The 20,754-nt window shown below is 48.9% G+C and overlaps 1 protein-coding gene across 1 annotated transcript in view; it reads right to left on the bottom strand.

The window, feature by feature from the left end:
- Nucleotides 1-20,754, bottom strand: part of LOC118375467 (FHF complex subunit HOOK interacting protein 1B-like) — a 103,781-nt gene that overhangs the window by 37,324 nt on the left and 45,703 nt on the right. The window contains 2 exon segments of the mRNA XM_052492736.1: nucleotides 7,296-7,526; nucleotides 7,980-8,387. Coding sequence (XP_052348696.1) covers nucleotides 7,296-7,526; nucleotides 7,980-8,387 — 639 coding nt within the window.

The following is a 20,754-nucleotide window of genomic DNA, read 5'->3' as shown; positions in this document are numbered from 1 at the left end:
AAAAATAAGGCCTTAAACGATGAAGTCATATTGATGTATTTTTGTACATATTAGCAAAGCCAGTCCACAAGGTGGAGCAGCGGCCCTCTTACATTCTTTGGGGAGAACAATGTGTAGCGTGAGCTAAACTCTGAGATAAACCCCCATCTACAGCCTGAAGTTACCAATAAACCCCCATCTACAGCCTGAAGTTACCAATAAACCCCCATCTACAGCCTGAAGTTAGCAATAAACCCCCATCTACAGCCTGAAGTTACCAATAAACCCCCATCTACAGCCTGAAGTTACCAATAAACCCCCATCTACAGCCTGAAGTTACCAATAAACCCCCATCTACAGCCTGAAGTTACCAATAAACCCCCATCTACAGCCTGACATTACCAATAAACCCCCATCTACAGCCTGACATTACCAATAAACCCCCATCTACAGCCTGACATTACCAATAAACCCCCATCTACAGCCTGAAGTTACCAATAAACCCCATCTACAGCCTGAAGTTAGCAATAAACCCCATCTACAGCCTGACGTTACCAATAAACCCCCATCTACAGCCTGAAGTTACCAATAAACCCCCATCTACAGCCTGAAGTTACCAATAAACCCCATCTACAGCCTGACATTACCAATAAACCCCCATCTACAGCCTGACATTACCAATAAACCCCATCTACAGCCTGAAGTTACCAATAAACCCCATCTACAGCCTGAAGTTAGCAATAAACCCCCATCTACAGCCTGACGTTACCAATAAACCCCCATCTACAGCCTGAAGTTACCAATAAACCCCCATCTACAGCCTGAAGTTACCAATAAACCCCCATCTACAGCCTGAAGTTACCAATAAACCCCCATCTACAGCCTGAAGTTACCAATAAACCCCCATCTACAGCCTGAAGTTACCAATAAACCCCCATCTACAGCCTGAAGTTACCAATAAACCCCCATCTACAGGCTGAAGTTACCAATAAACCCCCATCTACAGCCTGAAGTTACCAATAAACCCCCATCTACAGCCTGAAGTTACCAATAAACCCCCATCTACAGCCTGAAGTTAGCAATAAACCCCCATCTACAGCCTGACGTTACCAATAAACCCCCATCTACAGCCTGAGATTACCAATAAACCCCCATCTACAGCCTGAGATTACCAATAAACCCCCATCTACAGCCTGAGATTACCAATAAACCACCATCTACAGCCTGACATTACCAATAAACCCCCATCTACAGCCTGAGATTACCAATAAACCCCCATCTACAGCCTGACATTACCAATAAACCCCCATCTACAGCCTGACGTTACCAATAAACCCCCATCTACAGCCTGAAGTTACCAATAAACCCCCATCTACAGCCTGAAGTTACCAATAAACCCCCATCTACAGCCTGAAGTTACCAATAAACCCCATCTACAGCCTGACATTACCAATAAACCCCCATCTACAGCCTGAAGTTACCAATAAACCCCATCTACAGCCTGAAGTTACCAATAAACCCCCATCTACAGCCTGACGTTACCAATAAACCCCATCTACAGCCTGACGTTACCAATAAACCCCCATCTACAGCCTGAAGTTACCAATAAACCCCCATCTACAGCCTGAAGTTACCAATAAACCCCCATCTACAGCCTGAAGTTACCAATAAACCCCCATCTACAGCCTGAAGTTACCAATAAACCCCATCTACAGCCTGAAGTTACCAATAAACCCCCATCTACAGCCTGAAGTTACCAATAAACCCCATCTACAGCCTGAAGTTACCAATAAACCCCCATCTACAGCCTGAAGTTACCAATAAACCCCCATCTACAGCCTGAAGTTAGCAATAAACCCCATCTACAGCCTGACGTTACCAATAAACCCCCATCTACAGCCTGAGATTACCAATAAACCCCCATCTACAGCCTGAGATTACCAATAAACCCCCATCTACAGCCTGAGATTACCAATAAACCACCATCTACAGCCTGACATTACCAATAAACCCCCATCTACAGCCTGACATTACCAATAAACCCCCATCTACAGCCTGACATTACCAATAAACCCCCATCTACTGCCTGATATTACCAATAGACCCCCATCTACAGCCTGAAGTTACCAATAAACCCCCATCTACAGCCTGAAGTTACCAATAAACCCCCATCTACAGCCTGAAGTTAGCAATAAACCCCCATCTACAGCCTGACGTTACCAATAAACCCCCATCTACAGCCTGAGATTACCAATAAACCCCCATCTACAGCCTGAGATTACCAATAGACCCCCATCTACAGCCTGACATTACCAATAAACCCCCATCTACAGCCTGAGATTACCAATAAACCCCCATCTACAGCCTGACATTACCAATAAACCCCCATCTACAGCCTGACATTACCAATAAACCCCCATCTACTGCCTGATATTACCAATAGACCCCCATCTACAGCCTGAAGTTACCAATAAACCCCCATCTACAGCCTGAAGTTACCAATAGACCCCCATCTACAGCCTGAGATTACCAATAGACCCCCATCTATAGCCTGAGATTACCAATAGACCCCCATCTACAGCCTGACATTACCAATAGACCCCCATCTACAGCCTGAGATTACCAATAAACCCCCATCTACAGCCTGAAGTTACCAATAAACCCCCATCTACAGCCTGAAGTTACCAATAAACCCCCATCTACAGCCTGAAGTTACCAATAAACCCCCATCTACAGCCTGAAGTTACCAATAAACCCCCATCTACAGCCTGAAGTTACCAATAAACCCCCATCTACAGCCTGAAGTTACCAATAAACCCCCATCTACAGCCTGAAGTTACCAATAAACCTCCATCTACAGCCTGAAGTTACCAATAAACCCCCATCTACAGCCTGAAGTTACCAATAAACCCCCATCTACAGCCTGAAGTTACCAATAAACCCCCATCTACAGCCTGACATTACCAATAAACCCCCATCTACAGCCTGACATTACCAATAAACCCCCATCTACAGCCTGAAGTTACCAATAAACCCCCATCTACAGCCTGAAGTTAGCAATAAACCCCCATCTACAGCCTGACGTTACCAATAAACCCCCATCTACAGCCTGAAGTTACCAATAAACCCCCATCTACAGCCTGAAGTTACCAATAAACCCCCATCTACAGCCTGACATTACCAATAAACCCCCATCTACAGCCTGACATTACCAATAAACCCCCATCTACAGCCTGAAGTTACCAATAAACCCCCATCTACAGCCTGAAGTTAGCAATAAACCCCCATCTACAGCCTGACGTTACCAATAAACCCCCATCTACAGCCTGAAGTTACCAATAAACCCCCATCTACAGCCTGAAGTTACCAATAAACCCCCATCTACAGCCTGAAGTTACCAATAAACCCCCATCTACAGCCTGAAGTTACCAATAAACCCCCATCTACAGCCTGAAGTTACCAATAAACCCCCATCTACAGGCTGAAGTTACCAATAAACCCCATCTACAGCCTGAAGTTACCAATAAACCCCATCTACAGCCTGAAGTTAGCAATAAACCCCATCTACAGCCTGACGTTACCAATAAACCCCCATCTACAGCCTGAGATTACCAATAAACCCCCATCTACAGCCTGAGATTACCAATAAACCCCCATCTACAGCCTGAGATTACCAATAAACCACCATCTACAGCCTGAGATTACCAATAAACCACCATCTACTGCCTGATATTACCAATAGACCCCCATCTACAGCCTGAAGTTACCAATAAACCCCATCTACAGCCTGAAGTTACCAATAAACCCCATCTACAGCCTGAAGTTACCAATAGACCCCCATCTACAGCCTGAGATTACCAATAGACCCCATCTATAGCCTGAGATTACCAATAGACCCCATCTACAGCCTGACATTACCAATAGACCCCCATCTACAGCCTGAGATTACCAATAAACCCCCATCTACAGCCTGAAGTTACCAATAAACCCCCATCTACAGCCTGACATTACCAATAAACCCCCATCTACAGCCTGACATTACCAATAAACCCCCATCTACAGCCTGAAGTTACCAATAAACCCCCATCTACAGCCTGAAGTTAGCAATAAACCCCCATCTACAGCCTGACGTTACCAATAAACCCCCATCTACAGCCTGAAGTTACCAATAAACCCCCATCTACAGCCTGAAGTTACCAATAAACCCCCATCTACAGCCTGAAGTTACCAATAAACCCCCATCTACAGCCTGAAGTTACCAATAAACCCCCATCTACAGCCTGAAGTTACCAATAAACCCCCATCTACAGCCTGAAGTTACCAATAAACCCCCATCTACAGCCTGAAGTTACCAATAAACCCCCATCTACAGCCTGACATTACCAATAGACCCCCATCTACAGCCTGAGATTACCAATAGACCCCCATCTACAGCCTGACATTACCAATAGACCCCCATCTACAGCCTGAGATTACCAATAGACCCCCATCTACAGCCTGACGTTACCAATAAACCCCCATCTACAGCCTGAAGTTAGCAATAAACCCCATCTACAGCCTGAAGTTACCAATAAACCCCCATCTACAGCCTGAAGTTACCAATAAACCCCCATCTACAGCCTGAAGTTACCAATAAACCCCCATCTACAGCCTGACATTACCAATAGACCCCCATCTACAGCCTGACATTACCAATAGACCCCCATCTACAGCCTGAGATTACCAATAGACCCCCATCTACAGCCTGACATTACCAATAGACCCCCATCTACAGCCTGAGATTACCAATAGACCCCCATCTATAGCCTGACAACTCACAGATCTCTGTCAACTCACAGATCTCTGACAACTCACAGATCTCTGACAACTCACAGATCTCTGACAACCCACAGAGATCCATAGGACTCCTGTCTAGATGTAGCTCAGTTGGTGATGTCAGATAAAAATGACCTACCAAAATCGCTACCATGCAGACTGGCCTGTAGACTGTAGCTAATTAACACTGCAGCAGGAGACTGGCCTGTAGACTGTAGCTAGTTGACACTGCAGCAGGAGACTGGCCTGTAGACTGTAGCTAGTTAACACTGCAGCAGGAGACTGGCCTGTAGACTGTAGCTAGTTAACACTGCAGCAGGAGACTGGCCTGTAGACTGTAGCTAATTAACACTGCAGCAGGAGACTGGCCTGTAGACTGTAGCTAGTTAACACTGCAGCAGGAGACTGGCCTGTAGACTGTAGCTAGTTAACACTGCAGCAGGAGACTGGCCTGTAGACTGTAGCTAATTAACACTGCAGCAGGAGACTGGTCTGTAGACTGTAGCTAGTTAACACTGCAGCAGGAGACTGGCCTGTAGACTGTAGCTAGTTAACACTGCAGCAGGAGACTGGCCTGTAGACTGTAGCTAATTAACACTGCAGCAGGAGACTGGCCTGTAGACTGTAGTTAATTAACACTGCAGCAGGAGACTGGCCTGTACACTGTAGCTAGTTGACACTGCAGCAGGAGACTGGCCTGTAGACTGTAGCTAGTTAACACTGCAGCAGGAGACTGGCCTGTAGACTGTAGCTAATTAACACTGCAGCAGGAGACTCGCCTGTAGCTAGCTAACCATTATTTTGTGGAGGTGGTGGCGGGGGGGTGGAAGCGAGAGAGAGACAGAGACTGAGAGGGCAAGACAGAGCAAGAGAGCGAGAGAGACAGACAGACAGAGACACAGAAAGAGAGAGACACAGAGAGAGAGACTGCTACGGCACGGCAAGCGGTACCGGAGCGCCAAGTCTAGGACCAAAAGGCTCCTTACCATCTTCTACCCTCAAACCATAAGACTGCTAAACAATTAATCAAAATGGCCACCTGGACTGACTCGGGTTCAAAGGGCAAGCTCCAACTGGTCCAGTAACTTCAGGTTCAACGGTACACAACAGAGTGACAGGACCAATATGAAACGTTGATAAGACACGTTATCTATCAGCCCTAAGAGGGCTGGTTGATGAGGAAGACGAGGAGGAGGAAGATTAACCACAGACTTCTCTTTCCTCTTATCTCACACACACACAGTCATCATCATCATCACCGTGAGATCAGCATGTGTCTGTCAATCTGCAGGAAACAGACAGTCGTTCCAGATCCTCAGTGAGATTAGAAAATCAGCCCACAAACACACAGACAAAGTTAGTGAGGCAATATTGAATTAATCCTGGGTTTAAAAACATGTAGAGTTTTGTCAGGGTGTTTGATCTTTAGAATCCAGGTCATCCACAACTCTACACCAGCTAATCTAATCGCCCCCCCGAGGTAGCCGGTTCGTAATGTTCTCCTCAAGCCAACTGGATTTTCTAAGGTTTTCTTCAAACCACAAGTGAAAGAACAGAATGAATGGTCAGTGAAAGGGGTATCGTAACGGTCCATAACACCCACAACCCCTTGGTTCACGTCTTGAAAAACACGGGACTCTTGAATCTCTACCCGGCACAGCCAGTAGAGGACTGGTCACCCCTCAGAGCCTGGTTCCTGTCTACCCGGTATAGCCAGTAGACGACTGGTCACCCCTCAGAGCCTGGTTCCTGTCTACCCGGCACAGCCAGTAGAGGACTGGTCACCCCTCAGAGCCTGGTTCCTGTCTACCCGGTATAGCCAGTAGACGACTGGTCACCCCTCAGAGCCTGGTTCCTGTCTACCCGGCACAGCCAGTAGAGGACTGGTCACCCCTCAGAGCCTGGTTCCTGTCTACCCGGCACAGCCAGTAGAGGACTGGTCACCCCTCAGAGCCTGGTTCCTGTCTACCCGGCACAGCCAGTAGAGGACTGGTCACCCCTCAGAGCCTGGTTCCTGTCTACCCGGTACAGCCAGAAGAGGACTGGCCAGCCCTCAGACCCTGGTTCCTGTCTACCCGGTACAGCCAGAAGAGGACTGGCCAGCCCTCAGACCCTGGTTCCTGTCTACCCGGTACAGCCAGTAGAGGACTGGCCACCCCTCAGAGCCTGGTTCCTGTCTACCCGGTACAGCCAGTAGAGGACTGGCCATCCCTCAGACCCTGGTTCCTGTCTACCCGGTACAGCCAGTAGAGTACTGGCCATCCCTCAGACCCTGGTTCCTGTCTACCCGGTACAGCCAGTAGAGGACTGACCATCCCTCAGAGCATGGCTCTTCTCTAGGTTACTTCCTAGGTTCCTGCATTCTAGGTAGATTTTCCAAACCCTCTGCATTGCTTTCTCTCTGGGTTTTTTAGCCTGGGTATCTGTAAAGCACTTTGTGACAACTGATGATGGAAAAGGGGCTTTATAAAACAGATATGATGAATTGATCGATAACTCACTGGGCAGAAGTAGGAGTTCTCTGCGATGTAGCGTGCCACGCCCTGGTTGGTGGCGGAGGTTGCCATGACGAGGAGCAGGGCGTCTCGGGCCTGCTGTCCGATGGCTCCGTCACGGTGGATGAAGGGGACCAGCAGGGAGAAGATGAGCAGGTTGGTAGGACCGTGTTGGGCCGGGGCCGACCTAAACAACAGCTCCAACACCGCAGGGGCACGCGCCATCGACACACAGATCTGGTGATGAGAGCAGAATATCTTATTCAGGTCGGGAAACATGAAAACAAATTAAAAACAACAATGTCCACCACTTAAGCCCCTTTTCAAACCAGAAGAAACCTTTAGAACGATCCTACTGACAGTTAAGAGTACATTATATGAATAAGAAAAGGTTAAACAGCACAAAACGATAGGTCATGCTACTTAAAAATAAATTCTCTAAATGCCTTCCGTGCCTCCATGATCCACACCGCTTTCAATCAATCAATCAATCAATCAATCAATCAATCAATCGATAGTATTTTATAAATCACTTTTTCCTCCAGCAGTTGTGCTTTACAGATATCGAATCGTTTTGAAACTACACATATTGTCCCTGTATCGTATCAGAGCCCATGTAACTAGATAGGGATGGAATGGTGCTTGTACAGAGGAGATCCCTACTAGAGAGGAGGCACCTGTTACTCCTACCTGGTTGAGCAGCAGCACCAGACTGTTCTCCAGAGAGGGAGGGCAGCCCAGCTGGGGCTCAGCACAGGCCCCCAGCAGACCCAGTAGAGGCTGCAGCACCGCCTTGTGTTGGAGCAGGGGCTGCTGAGACTGGCCTATCAGCATCTCGAACAGCTTGAGTAACGACCCCTGGCTGTCTGGGTCCAATCCGCGACGCAGGTGCCACTGCACCACTCGCTCCAGGACGTTCTCGTTCACCACCAGACCCAGGATGGGTCCCACCGGGGGGACGGTCCCGGGGGGGCCCTCGCCCACTTCTCCCGGTCGCTCTTCAGCCAGGAGGCACAGCATCTGATCGGTGTGGTTCCGCACCGCGGTGAGGTCATCGCTACATCCCGACGGCTCCTGCTGTTCCAGGACCCAGGACAACTACAGCAGAAGGAGAGAGAGGTGAGTGTGTTTTACAGATGAATGTGGGGTCTTGAACACTGTTTTTACATTTAAATCATTAAATACTAACTGCGTTGTTCTGTCAATCATTAAAATTCTTAACGTTGTTCACATAGAAAGGGAAAAAAATCGGCAAAACACATGTACACGAAGTGTGTGTGTGTGTGTGTCTGTTGTTGACTCCTAACAGCCAGAGAAAGTAAAACACCCTGCTGTCTGCAGTGATTCCAGAGCCCTGGCAGTAAAACACCCTGCTGTATGCAGTGATTCCAGAGCCCTGGCAGTAAAACATCCTGCTGTCTGCAGTGATTCCAGAGCCCTGGCAGTAAAACACCCTGCTGCATGCAGTGATTCCAGAGCCCTGGCAGTAAAACACCCTGCTGTCTGCAGTGATTCCAGAGCCCTGGCAGTAAAACACCCTGCTGTCTGCAGTGATTCCAGAGCCCTGGCAGTAAAACACCCTGCTGTATGCAGTGATTCCAGAGCCCTGGCAGTAAAACACCCTGCTGTCTGCAGTGATTCCAGAGCCCTGGCAGTAAAACACCCTGCTGTATGCAGTGATTCCAGAGCCCTGGCAGTAAAACACCCTGCTGTCTGCAGTGATTCCAGAGCCCTGGCAGTAAAACACCCTGCTGTCTGCAGTGATTCCAGAACCCTGGCAGTAAAACACCCTGCTGTCTGCAGTGATTCCAGAACCCTGGCAGTAAAACACCCTGCTGTCTGCAGTGATTCCAGATCCCTGGCAGTAAAACACCCTGCTGTCTGCAGTGATTCCAGAACCCTGGCAGTAAAACACCCTGCTGTCTGCAGTGATTCCAGAACCCTGGCAGTAAAACACCCTGCTGTCTGCAGAGATTCCAGAACCCTGGCAGTAAAACACCCTGCTGTCTGCAGTGATTCCAGATTCCCTGGCAGTAAAACACCCTGCTGTCTGCAGGGAACCCTTAAAACACCCTGCTGTCTGCAGATTCCAGAACCCTGGCAGTAAAACACCCTGCTGTCTGCAGGGATTCCAGAACCCTGGCAGTAAAACACCTGTCTGCTGAACCCTCTAAAACACCCTGCTGTCTGCAGGGATTCACAGAACCCTGGCAGTAAAACACCCTGCTGTCTGCAGGGATTCCAGAATTCCCTGGCAGTAAAACACCCTGCTGTCTGCAGTGATTCCAGAGCCCTGGCAGTAAAACACCCTGCTGTCTGCAGTGATTCCAGATTCCCCTGCTGTCTGAATTCCCCCTGGCAGTAAAACACCCTGCTGTCTGCAGTCCAGAACCCTGGCAGTAAAACACCCTGCTGTCTGCAGAGATTCCAGAACCCTGGCAGTAAAACACCCTGCTGTCTGCAGTGATTCCAGATTCCAGCAGTGACCCTGGCAGTAAAACACCCTGCTGTCTGCAGTGATTCCAGAACCCTGGCAGTAAAACACCCTGCTGTCTGCAGTGATTCCAGAGCCCTGGCAGTAAAACACCCTGCTGTCTGCAGTGATTCCAGAGCCCTGGCAGTAAAACACCCTGCTGTCAGTGATTCCAAAAGTAAAACACCCTGCTGTCTGCAGTGATTCCAGAACTCTGGCAGTAAAACACCCTGCTGTCTGCAGAGATTCCTGATCCCTGGCAGTAAAACACCCTGCTGTCTGCAGGGATTCCAGAACCCTGGCAGTAAAACACCCTGCTGTCTGCAGAGATTCCAGAACCCTGGCAGTAAAACACCCTGCTGTCTGCAGAGATTCCAGAACCCTGGCAGTAAAACACCCTGCTGTCTGCAGTGATTCCAGAACCCTGGCAGTAAAACACCCTGCTGTCTGCAGTGATTCCAGAACCCTGGCCACCCTGCTGTCTGCAGTTCCAAAACACCCTGCTGTCTGCAGTGATTCCAGATTCCTGCAGAACCCTGGCAGTAAAACACCCTGGTCTGCAGTAAAACACCCTGCTGTCTGCAGTGATTCCAGAACCCTGTCTGCAGTAAAACACCCTGCTGTCTGCAGTGATTCCAGAACCCTGGCAGTAAAACACCCTGCTGTCTGCAGTGATTCCAGAACCCTGGCAGTAAAACACCCTGCTGTCTGCAGTGATTCCAGAACCCTGGCAGTAAAACACCCTGCTGTCTGCAGTGATTCCAGAGCCCTGGCACACCCTGGCAGTAAAACACCCTGCTGTCTGCAGTGATTCCAGAACCCTGGCAGTAAAACACCCTGCTGTCTGCCCTGGCAGTAAAACACCCTGATTCCAGAGCCCTGGCAGTAAAACACCCTGCTGTCTGCAGTGATTCCAGAACCCTGGCAGTAAAACACCCTGCTGTCTGCAGTGATTCCAGAACCCTGGCAGTAAAACACCCTGCTGTCTGCAGTGATTCCAGAACCCTGGCAGTAAAACACCCTGCTGTCTGCAGTGATTCCAGAACCCTGGCAGTAAAACACCCTGCTGTCTGCAGTGATTCCAGAACCCTGGCAGTAAAACACCCTGCTGTCTGCAGTGAGTAAAACACCCTCCAGAACCCTGGCAGTAAATACACCCTGCTGTCTGCACATCCTGCTGTCTGCAGTGATTCCAGAGCCCTGGCAGTAAAACACCCTGCTGTCTGCAGTGATTCCAGAACCCTGGCAGTAAAACACCCTGCTGTCTGCAGTGATTCCAGATCCCTGGCAGTAAAACACCCTGCTGTCTGCAGTGATTCCAGAACCCTGGCAGTAAAACACCCTGCTGTCTGCAGGGATTCCAGAACCCTGGCAGTAAAACACCCTGCTGTCTGCAGGGATTCCAGAACCCTGGCAGTAAAACACCCTGCTGTCTGCAGGGATTCCACATTCACATGCTGTAGACTAGGCCCAGAAAACCTCTCGAGATACACAGCAAATGCGACTGCAAACAAGACAACCCGGGAACACTACACCAGAGACTCGTGGGGGAAACTTCCCTTTCCTGCAGTCCTAAGTCAGTAGAGACCTTGAGATGCTGCTTCTGCTGGTGATAAAATGGCCTCATCTTGGCATGATGTGACCGGCTCTTCAAGAAAAACTCTCTGAAAAGGGGCAATCAAAATCCTACTGATGGGAGCTGACTATTCACAGGCTAGTCCATCCTTCTTCACAGCCAGGCACCCACACCTATTGACTCACACCCCCCATGCACACGCTTTGCAGGCACTTCACACATACCAGTATACAATGAGGCCGAAAGACATAGAAGGTGCCTCCACTCTATATACACATAATAACCCTGCCCGGATGTCTATTTCTATAGATAAAGACATAGAAAGTGATTTTCTTGCAGCTCCACATGTGTCATTCCAGGAAAAAAAGTCTAGGTAGGCACAGCGGGACCAGAACTCCACCTAGCAACAACAACACATCATGGTCACATGACACCGTATGTTTCTTTGTCGTGGCTCGTTGCCAGGACTGTTTGTGCTTTAGCTTTCATTTATAGCCATCTTAAACATTCCTGAAGAATGACAAAAGATAAAAACGGCAACATTTCTTTCTGCGTTAATAGTTGATATAATAATATAATACATTGTGTTCTGTCAGAAAAAGCATAGACAACAACAAACAATGAAATCCTTGTAAAAATCAGTCATCTCTTCAAGCATTGTGTGGGTAAAGTGCATTGTAGCCTGAGGCGAGGAACCACTTTCCTCTCCTCCAATGAGCTTTGAGAGGGAAGTGAGGAATGGGGGAAAGAAGAGGAGAATCTCAATTGCATTTTGCTGATTCCTCACAACCCATTGGATAAGATGACAACAGGGGAGGGACCTCTGACCTTCTCATCCAATGGGTTTTGATGGAGGAGACAAGGAGAGAGGATGCAATGAATCAAGGAAAATGCCATTGAGATTCTCCCAAGGACAGAGGAAGCAGGTATTTCCTATTGAAGCCCTCATGCAGTCATTGTCATGTTAAATCACTGTATTTCTAAAAACAAAAAATAAAAAAAATAAAAAATGTTTTTAAATACCTTGTTTATATCCCTGAGCCTCCATTGGCCCTTAAAATGCTTAGTCGGATAGTGTGGGCGTTTGGAAACACATTAAGATATTTACATACACAGCCCAGATTGGCTGTTAGAATGGTCTCGAGCCCACCCCCTTACCCAGATGAACAGTAATTGGTCGGTTGTAAATCAGATTACATTGTGAGGTCATGTGTGTCATAAATTCCATCCCACCTGAACAGGATGAAATTCCGGGCCTTTTATTCCCCAAACAGCACTTACACAAAAAGGGAATCATCATTTTCACAATTTGTGTTATTATAAAGCGTTATTTATAATAACACAAATTAGTGTTTTGAAAAATTACATATTTTTTAAATATTACTAGAACATGCGCCGCCCCTTGAACATTTCAGACAGTGCAAGATTGACTGAGCTACCATAATACCCATAATACCCATGTCCTGTCCAGACTGACTGAGCTACCATAATACCCATAGTACCCATGTCCTGTCCAGACTGACTGAGCTACCGTAATACCCATGATACCCATGTCCTGTCCAGACTGACTGAGCTACCATAGTACCCATAATACCCATGTCCTGTCCAGACTGACTGAGCTACCATAATACCCATAGTACCCATAATACCCATGTCCTGTCCAGACTGACTGAGCTACCATAATACCCATAGTACCCATGTCCTGTCCAGACTGACTGAGCTACCATAATACCCATGTCCTGTCCAGACTGACTGAGCTACCATAATACCCATAATACCCATGTCCTGTCCAGACTGACTGAGCTACCATAATACCCATAGTACCCATGTCCTGTCCAGACTGACTGAGCTACCATAATACCCATAGTACCCATGTCCTGTCCAGACTGACTGAGCTACCATAATACCCATGTCCTGTCCAGACTGACTGAGCTACCATAATACCCATAATACCCATGTCCTGTCCAGACTGACTGAGCTACCATAGTACCCATAGTACCCATGTCCTGTCCAGACTGATTGAGCTACCATAATACCCATAGTACCCATGTCCTGTCCAGACTGACTGAGCTACCATAATACCCATGTCCTGTCCAGACTGACTGAGCTACCATAATACCCATAATACCCATGTCCTGTCCAGACTGACTGAGCTACCATAATACCCATAATACCCTTGTCCTGTCCAGACTGACTGAGCTACCATAATACCCATGTCCCATGTCCTGTCCAGACTGACTGAGCTACCATAATACCCATAATACCCTTGTCCTGTCCAGACTGACTGAGCTACCATAGTACCCATAGTACCCATGTCCTGTCCAGACTGACTGAGCTACCATAATACCCATAATACCCATGTCCTGTCCAGACTGACTGAGCTACCATAATACCCATAATACCCTTGTCCTGTCCAGACTGACTGAGCTACCATAATACCCATGTCCTGTCCAGACTGACTGAGCTACCATAATACCCATGTCCTGTCCAGACTGACTGAGCTACCATAGTACCCATAATACCCATGTCCTGTCCAGACTGACTGAGCTACCATAATACCCATGTCCTGTCCAGACTGACTGAGCTACCATAATACCCATGTCCTGTCCAGACTGACTGAGCTACCATAGTACCCATAATACCCATGTCCTGTCCAGACTGACTGAGCTACCATAGTACCCATAATACCCATGTCCTGTCCAGACTGACTGAGCTACCATAATACCCATAATACCCATGTCCTGTCCAGACTGACTGAGCTACCATAGTACCCATAATACCCTTGTCCTGTCCAGACTGACTGAGCTACCATAATACCCATAATACCCTTGTCCTGTCCAGACTGACTGAGCTACCATAGTACCCTTGTCCTGTCCAGACTGACTGAGCTACCATAATACCCATAGTACCCATGTCCTGTCCAGACTGACTGAGCTACCATAATACCCATAATACCCATGTCCTGTCCAGACTGACTGAGCTACCATAGTACCCATGTCCTGTCCAGACTGACTGAGCTACCGTAATACCCATAATACCCATGTCCTGTCCAGACTGACTGAGCTACCATAGTACCCATAGTACCCATGTCCTGTTCAGACTGACTGAGCTACCATAATACCCATAGTACCCATGTCCTGTCCAGACTGACTGAGCTACCATAATACCCATGTCCTGTCCAGACTGACTGAGCTACCATAATACCCATGTCCTGTCCAGACTGACTGAGCTACCGTAATACCCATAATACCCATGTCCTGTCCAGACTGACTGAGCTACCATAATACCCATGTCCTGTCCAGACTGACTGAGCTACCATAATACCCATAATACCCTTGTCCTGTCCAGACTGACTGAGCTACCATAGTACCCATAATACCCATGTCCTGTCCAGACTGACTGAGCTACCATAATACCCATAGTACCCATGTCCTGTCCAGACTGACTGAGCTACCATAGTACCCATGTCCTGTCCAGACTGACTGAGCTACCATAATACCCATAATACCCTTGTCCTGTCCAGACTGACTGAGCTACCATAGTACCCTTGTCCTGTCCAGACTGACTGAGCTACCATAATACCCATAGTACCCATGTCCTGTCCAGACTGACTGAGCTACCATAATACCCATAATACCCATGTCCTGTCCAGACTGACTGAGCTACCATAGTACCCATGTCCTGTCCAGACTGACTGAGCTACCATAATACCCATGTACCCATGTCCTGTCCAGACTGACTGAGCTACCATAATACCCATAATACCCATGTCCTGTCCAGACTGACTGAGCTACCATAGTACCCATAGTACCCATGTCCTGTCCAGACTGATTGAGCTACCATAATACCCATAGTACCCATGTCCTGTCCAGACTGACTGAGCTACCATAATACCCATGTCCTGTCCAGACTGACTGAGCTACCGTAATACCCATAATACCCATGTCCTGTCCAGACTGACTGAGCTACCATAGTACCCATAGTACCCATGTCCTGTCCAGACTGACTGAGCTACCATAATACCCATAATACCCTTGTCTTGTCCAGACTGACTGAGCTACCGTAATACCCATGTCCTGTCCAGACTGATTGAGCTACCATAGTACCCATAATACCCATGTCCTGTCCAGACTGACTGAGCTACCATAATACCCATGTCCTGTCCAGACTGACTGAGCTACCATAATACCCATAATACCCTTGTCCTGTCCAGACTGACTGAGCTACCATAGTACCCATAATACCCTTGTCCTGTCCAGACTGACTGACTGAGCTACCATAGTACCCATAATACCCTTGTCCTGTCCAGACTGACTGAGCTACCATAGTACCCATGTCCTGTCCAGACTGACTGAGCTACCATAGTACCCATAGTACCCATGTCCTGTCCAGACTGACTGAGCTACCATAATACCCATAATACCCTTGTCTTGTCCAGACTGACTGAGCTACCGTAATACCCATGTCCTGTCCAGACTGATTGAGCTACCATAGTACCCATAATACCCATGTCCTGTCCAGACTGACTGAGCTACCATAATACCCATGTCCTGTCCAGACTGACTGAGCTACCATAATACCCGTGTCCTGTCCAGACTGACTGAGCTACCATAATACCCATGTCCTGTCCAGACTGATTGAGCTACCATAGTACCCATAATACCCATGTCCTGTCCAGACTGACTGAGCTACCATAATACCCATAATACCCTTGTCCTGTCCAGACTGACTGAGCTACCATAATACCCATGTCCTGTCCAGACTGACTGAGCTACCATAATACCCATGTCCTGTCCAGACTGACTGAGCTACCATAGTACCCATGTCCTGTCCAGACTGACTGAGCTACCATAATACCCATGTCCTGTCCAGACTGACTGAGCTACCATAATACCCATAATACCCTTGTCCTGTCCAGACTGACTGAGCTACCATAGTACCCATAATACCCTTGTCCTGTCCAGATTGACTGAGCTACCATAGTACCCATAATACCCTTGTCCTGTCCAGACTGACTGAGCTACCATAGTACCCATGTCCTGTCCAGACTGACTGAGCTACCATAATACCCTTGTCCTGTCCAGACTGACTGAGCTACCATAATACCCATGTCCTGTCCAGACTGATTGAGCTACCATAATACCCATAATACCCTTGTCCTGTCCAGACTGACTGAGCTACCATGATACCCATAGTACCCTTGTCCTGTCCAGACTGACTGAGCTACCATAATACCCATGTCCTGTCCAGACTGACTGAGCTACCATAATACCCATGTCCTGTCCAGACTGACTGAGCTACCGTAATACCCATAATACCCATGTCCTGTCCAGACTGACTGAGCTACCGTAATACCCATAGTACCCATGTACTGTCCAGACTGACTGAGCTACCGTAATACCCATAATACCCATGTCCTGTCCAGACTGACTGAGCTACCATAGTACCCATAATACCCATGTCCTGTCCAGACTGACTGAGCTACCGTAATACCCATAATACCCATGTCCTGTCCAGACTGACTGAGCTACCATAATACCCATAATACCCATGTCCTGTCCAGACTGACTGAGCTACCATAATACCCATAATACCCATGTCCTGTCCAGACTGACTGAGCTACCATAATACCCATGTCCTGTCCAGACTGACTGAGCTACCATAATACCCATAGTACCCATGTCCTGTCCAGACTGACTGAGCTACCATAATACCCATAATACCCATGTCCTGTCCAGACTGACTGAGCTACCATAATACCCATAATACCCATGTCCTGTCCAGACTGACTGAGCTACCATAATACCCATAATACCCATGTCCTGTCCAGACTGACTGAGCTACCATAATACCCATAATACCCATGTCCTGTCCAGACTGACTGAGCTACCATAATACCCATAATACCCATGTCCTGTCCAGACTGACTGAGCTACCATAATACCCATGTCCTGTCCAGACTGACTGAGCTACCATAGTACCCATGTCCTGTCCAGACTGACTGAGCTACCATAGTACCCATAATACCCTTGTCCTGTCCAGACTGACTGAGCTACCATAGTACCCATAATACCCATGTCCTGTCCAGACTGACTGAGCTACCATAATACCCATGTCCTGTCCAGACTGACTGAGCTACCATAATACCCATGTCCTGTCCAGACTGACTGAGCTACCATAATACCCATGTCCTGTCCAGACTGACTGAGCTACCATAATACCCTTGTCTTGTCCAGACTGACTGAGCTACCATAATACCCATAATACCCTTGTCCTGTCCAGACTGATTGAGCTACCATAATACCCATAATACCCATGTCCTGTCCAGACTGACTGAGCTACCATAGTACCCATAATACCCATGTCCTGTCCAGACTGACTGAGCTACCATAATACCCATGTCCTGTCCAGACTGACTGAGCTACCATAATACCCATAGTACCCATGTCCTGTCCAGACTGACTGAGCTACCATGGTACCCATAATACCCATGTCCTGTCCAGACTGACTGAGCTACCGTAATACCCATAATACCCATGTCCTGTCCAGACTGACTGAGCTACCATAGTACCCATAATACCCATGTCCTGTCCAGACTGACTGAGCTACCATAATACCCATAGTACCCATGTCCTGTCCAGACTGACTGAGCTACCATAATACCCATGTCCTGTCCAGACTGACTGAGCTACCATAGTACCCATGTCCTGTCCAGAAACAACCTCTAACTAGGAATAATAAGGGGCTAGGTGTCGTTTCTGGACAGGACCCCACAACCCTCTGAGTGTTTGCTGGACCAACAACACGATTCGAAGGCAATGGTTGGATGTTTAATTCCATTGCCACATACACACACACACACACACACAGCTACAGACAGACACACACTGCTACAGACACACACACACACACACACACACACACACTGCTACAGACACACACACACACACACACACACACACACACACACACACACACACACACACACACACACACACACACACACACACACACACACACACACACACACACACACACACACACACACACACACACACACACACACACACACACACACACACACACACACACACACAGCTACAGACACACACACAGACACACTGCTACAGACACACACACACACACACTGCTACAGACACACACACACACACACACACACACACACACACTGCTACAGACACGTAGCTGGGGTACATTCGTTAAAAGAGTAAAAAATGAGACATTTGCATATCTACTATTAAAACACTGGCTTCATTCCAGCTAGTTAGATGTGGAAATTGACTGACTGTAGCATATCTTTAGTCTTTTTTTGATTTATTATTAATTAATTTAACCGTTATTTAACCAGGCAAGTCAGTTAAAGAACAAATTCTTATTTTCAATGACGGCCTAGGAACAGCGGGTTAACTGCCTTGTTCAGGGAGCAGAACGACAGATTTGTACCTTGTCAGCTCGGGGGTTTGAACTTGCAACCTTCCGGTTACTAGTCCAACGCTCTAACCACTAGGCTGTTTTGGCTGTATGGCATCATTGAATGAATGATGCCATAATATAGCGCACGTTAAAACTAACGTTAATACTACTTCACGACAATGTTACCGTTATCAGGCACGTTACGTAACAGCATCATTCGTACCAAGGCTGCTCGTATCATAGACCACAATTCAACTGTGGTACAAATTGGGCACGTAAAATGGCCTCCTAAAACTGAGGTATTTTTCTTCATTTTCTTTCCTTTAGTTGAGCTGACACCCTGTGCTGTGGAGAAACAGCAGTGCCTGGATCTTGCGCCAACAACAAAAAAAAAAACAGATAGGCCAAGCAAACGCCCCAGAACTGACATGAACTAAACTCATATTGATGTTTTGGAGCTGGAGAGAGAGAGAGAGAAAAATCTACTGCAGATTGGAGGTCCTGAATTTTCAAAAAGAGCTACTGTGAATTCACAAACAAAAACTCCTTCAGAGAAACAAATGCCCACTGTGTAAAGAACACTGATACTTTTTAATTATTTAAACAATTATTTATTAAAATATTTATTAAAACAATCCATTCCCAAGCAATTGGGCGGGCCCTCCCCCTACAGTCCCCTCGGGCAGGCCCTCCCCCTACAGTCCCCTCGGGCAGGCCCTCCCCTACAGTCCCCTCGGGCAGGCCCTCCCCTACAGTCCCCTCGGGCAGGCCCTCCCCCTACAGTCCCCTCGGGCAGGCCCTCCCCTACAGTCCCCTCGGGCAGGCCCTCCCCTACAGTCCCCTCGGGCAGGCCCTCCCCTACAGTCCCCTCGGGCAGGCCCTCCCCTACAGTCCCCTCGGGCAGGCCCTCCCCTACAGTCCCCTCGGGCAGGCCCTCCCCTACAGTCCCCTCGGGCAGGCCCTCCTCTACAGTCCCCTCGGGCAGGCCCTCCTCTACAGTCCCCTCGGGCAGGCCCTCCCCTACAGTCCCCTCGGGCAGGCCCTCCCCTACAGTCCCCTCGGGCAGGCCCTCCCCTACAGTCCCCTCGGGCAGGCCCTCCCCTACAGTCCCCTCGGGCAGGCCCTCCCCTACAGTCCCCTCGGGCAGGCCCTCCCCTACAGTCCCCTCGGGCAGGCCCTCCCCTACAGTCCCCTCGGGCAGGCCCTCCCCTACAGTCCCCTCGGGCAGGCCCTCCCCTACAGTCCCCTCGGGCAGGCCCTCCCCTACAGTCCCCTCGGGCAGGCCCTCCCCTACAGTCCCCTCGGGCAGGCCCTCCCCTACAGTCCCCTCGGGCAGGCCCTCCCCTACAGTCCCCTCGGGCAGGCCCTCCCCTACAGTCCCCTCGGGCAGGCCCTCCCCTACAGTCCCCTCGGGCAGGCCCTCCCCCTACAGGGCCCTCCCCCCTACAGTCCCCTCGGGCAGGCCCTCCTCTACAGTCCCCTCGGGCAGGCCCTCCCCTACAGTCCCCTCGGGCAGGCCCTCCCCTACAGTCCCCTCGGGCAGGCCCTCCCCTACAGTCCCCTCGGGCAGGCCCTCCCCTACAGTCCCCTCGGGCAGGCCCTCCCCTACAGTCCCCTCGGGCAGGCCCTCCCCTACAGTCCCCTCGGGCAGGCCCTCCCCTACAGTCCCCTCGGGCAGGCCCTCCACAGTCTCCTCGGGTAGGTCGTCTCATTGTCCCCTGCCAAAGTTCTACAGTACCTCCACTGCAATAACGAGTCCAAAAAGATCCACATCCGCCATCTGGAAAAATCTGGTTGCGTAGAACCTTAGGCGCTGAAGTAGTGGGTGTCCAGCCTCGTTCATATCACTCCCATGCTTAATGGTTGGCGCAACCTTTATAATATAATAATAATATATGCCATTTAGCAGACGCTTTTATCCAAAGCGACTTACAGTCATGTGTGCATACATTTTACGTATGGGTGGTCCCGGGAATCGAACC

Source organism: Oncorhynchus keta, chromosome 34 (genome assembly GCF_023373465.1).
Source record: "Oncorhynchus keta strain PuntledgeMale-10-30-2019 chromosome 34, Oket_V2, whole genome shotgun sequence".
Taxonomy (NCBI): Eukaryota; Metazoa; Chordata; class Actinopteri; order Salmoniformes; family Salmonidae; genus Oncorhynchus; species Oncorhynchus keta.
The sequence above is the reverse complement of the archived record's forward strand: the minus strand, read 5'-3'. Positions and strand labels throughout refer to the sequence as shown.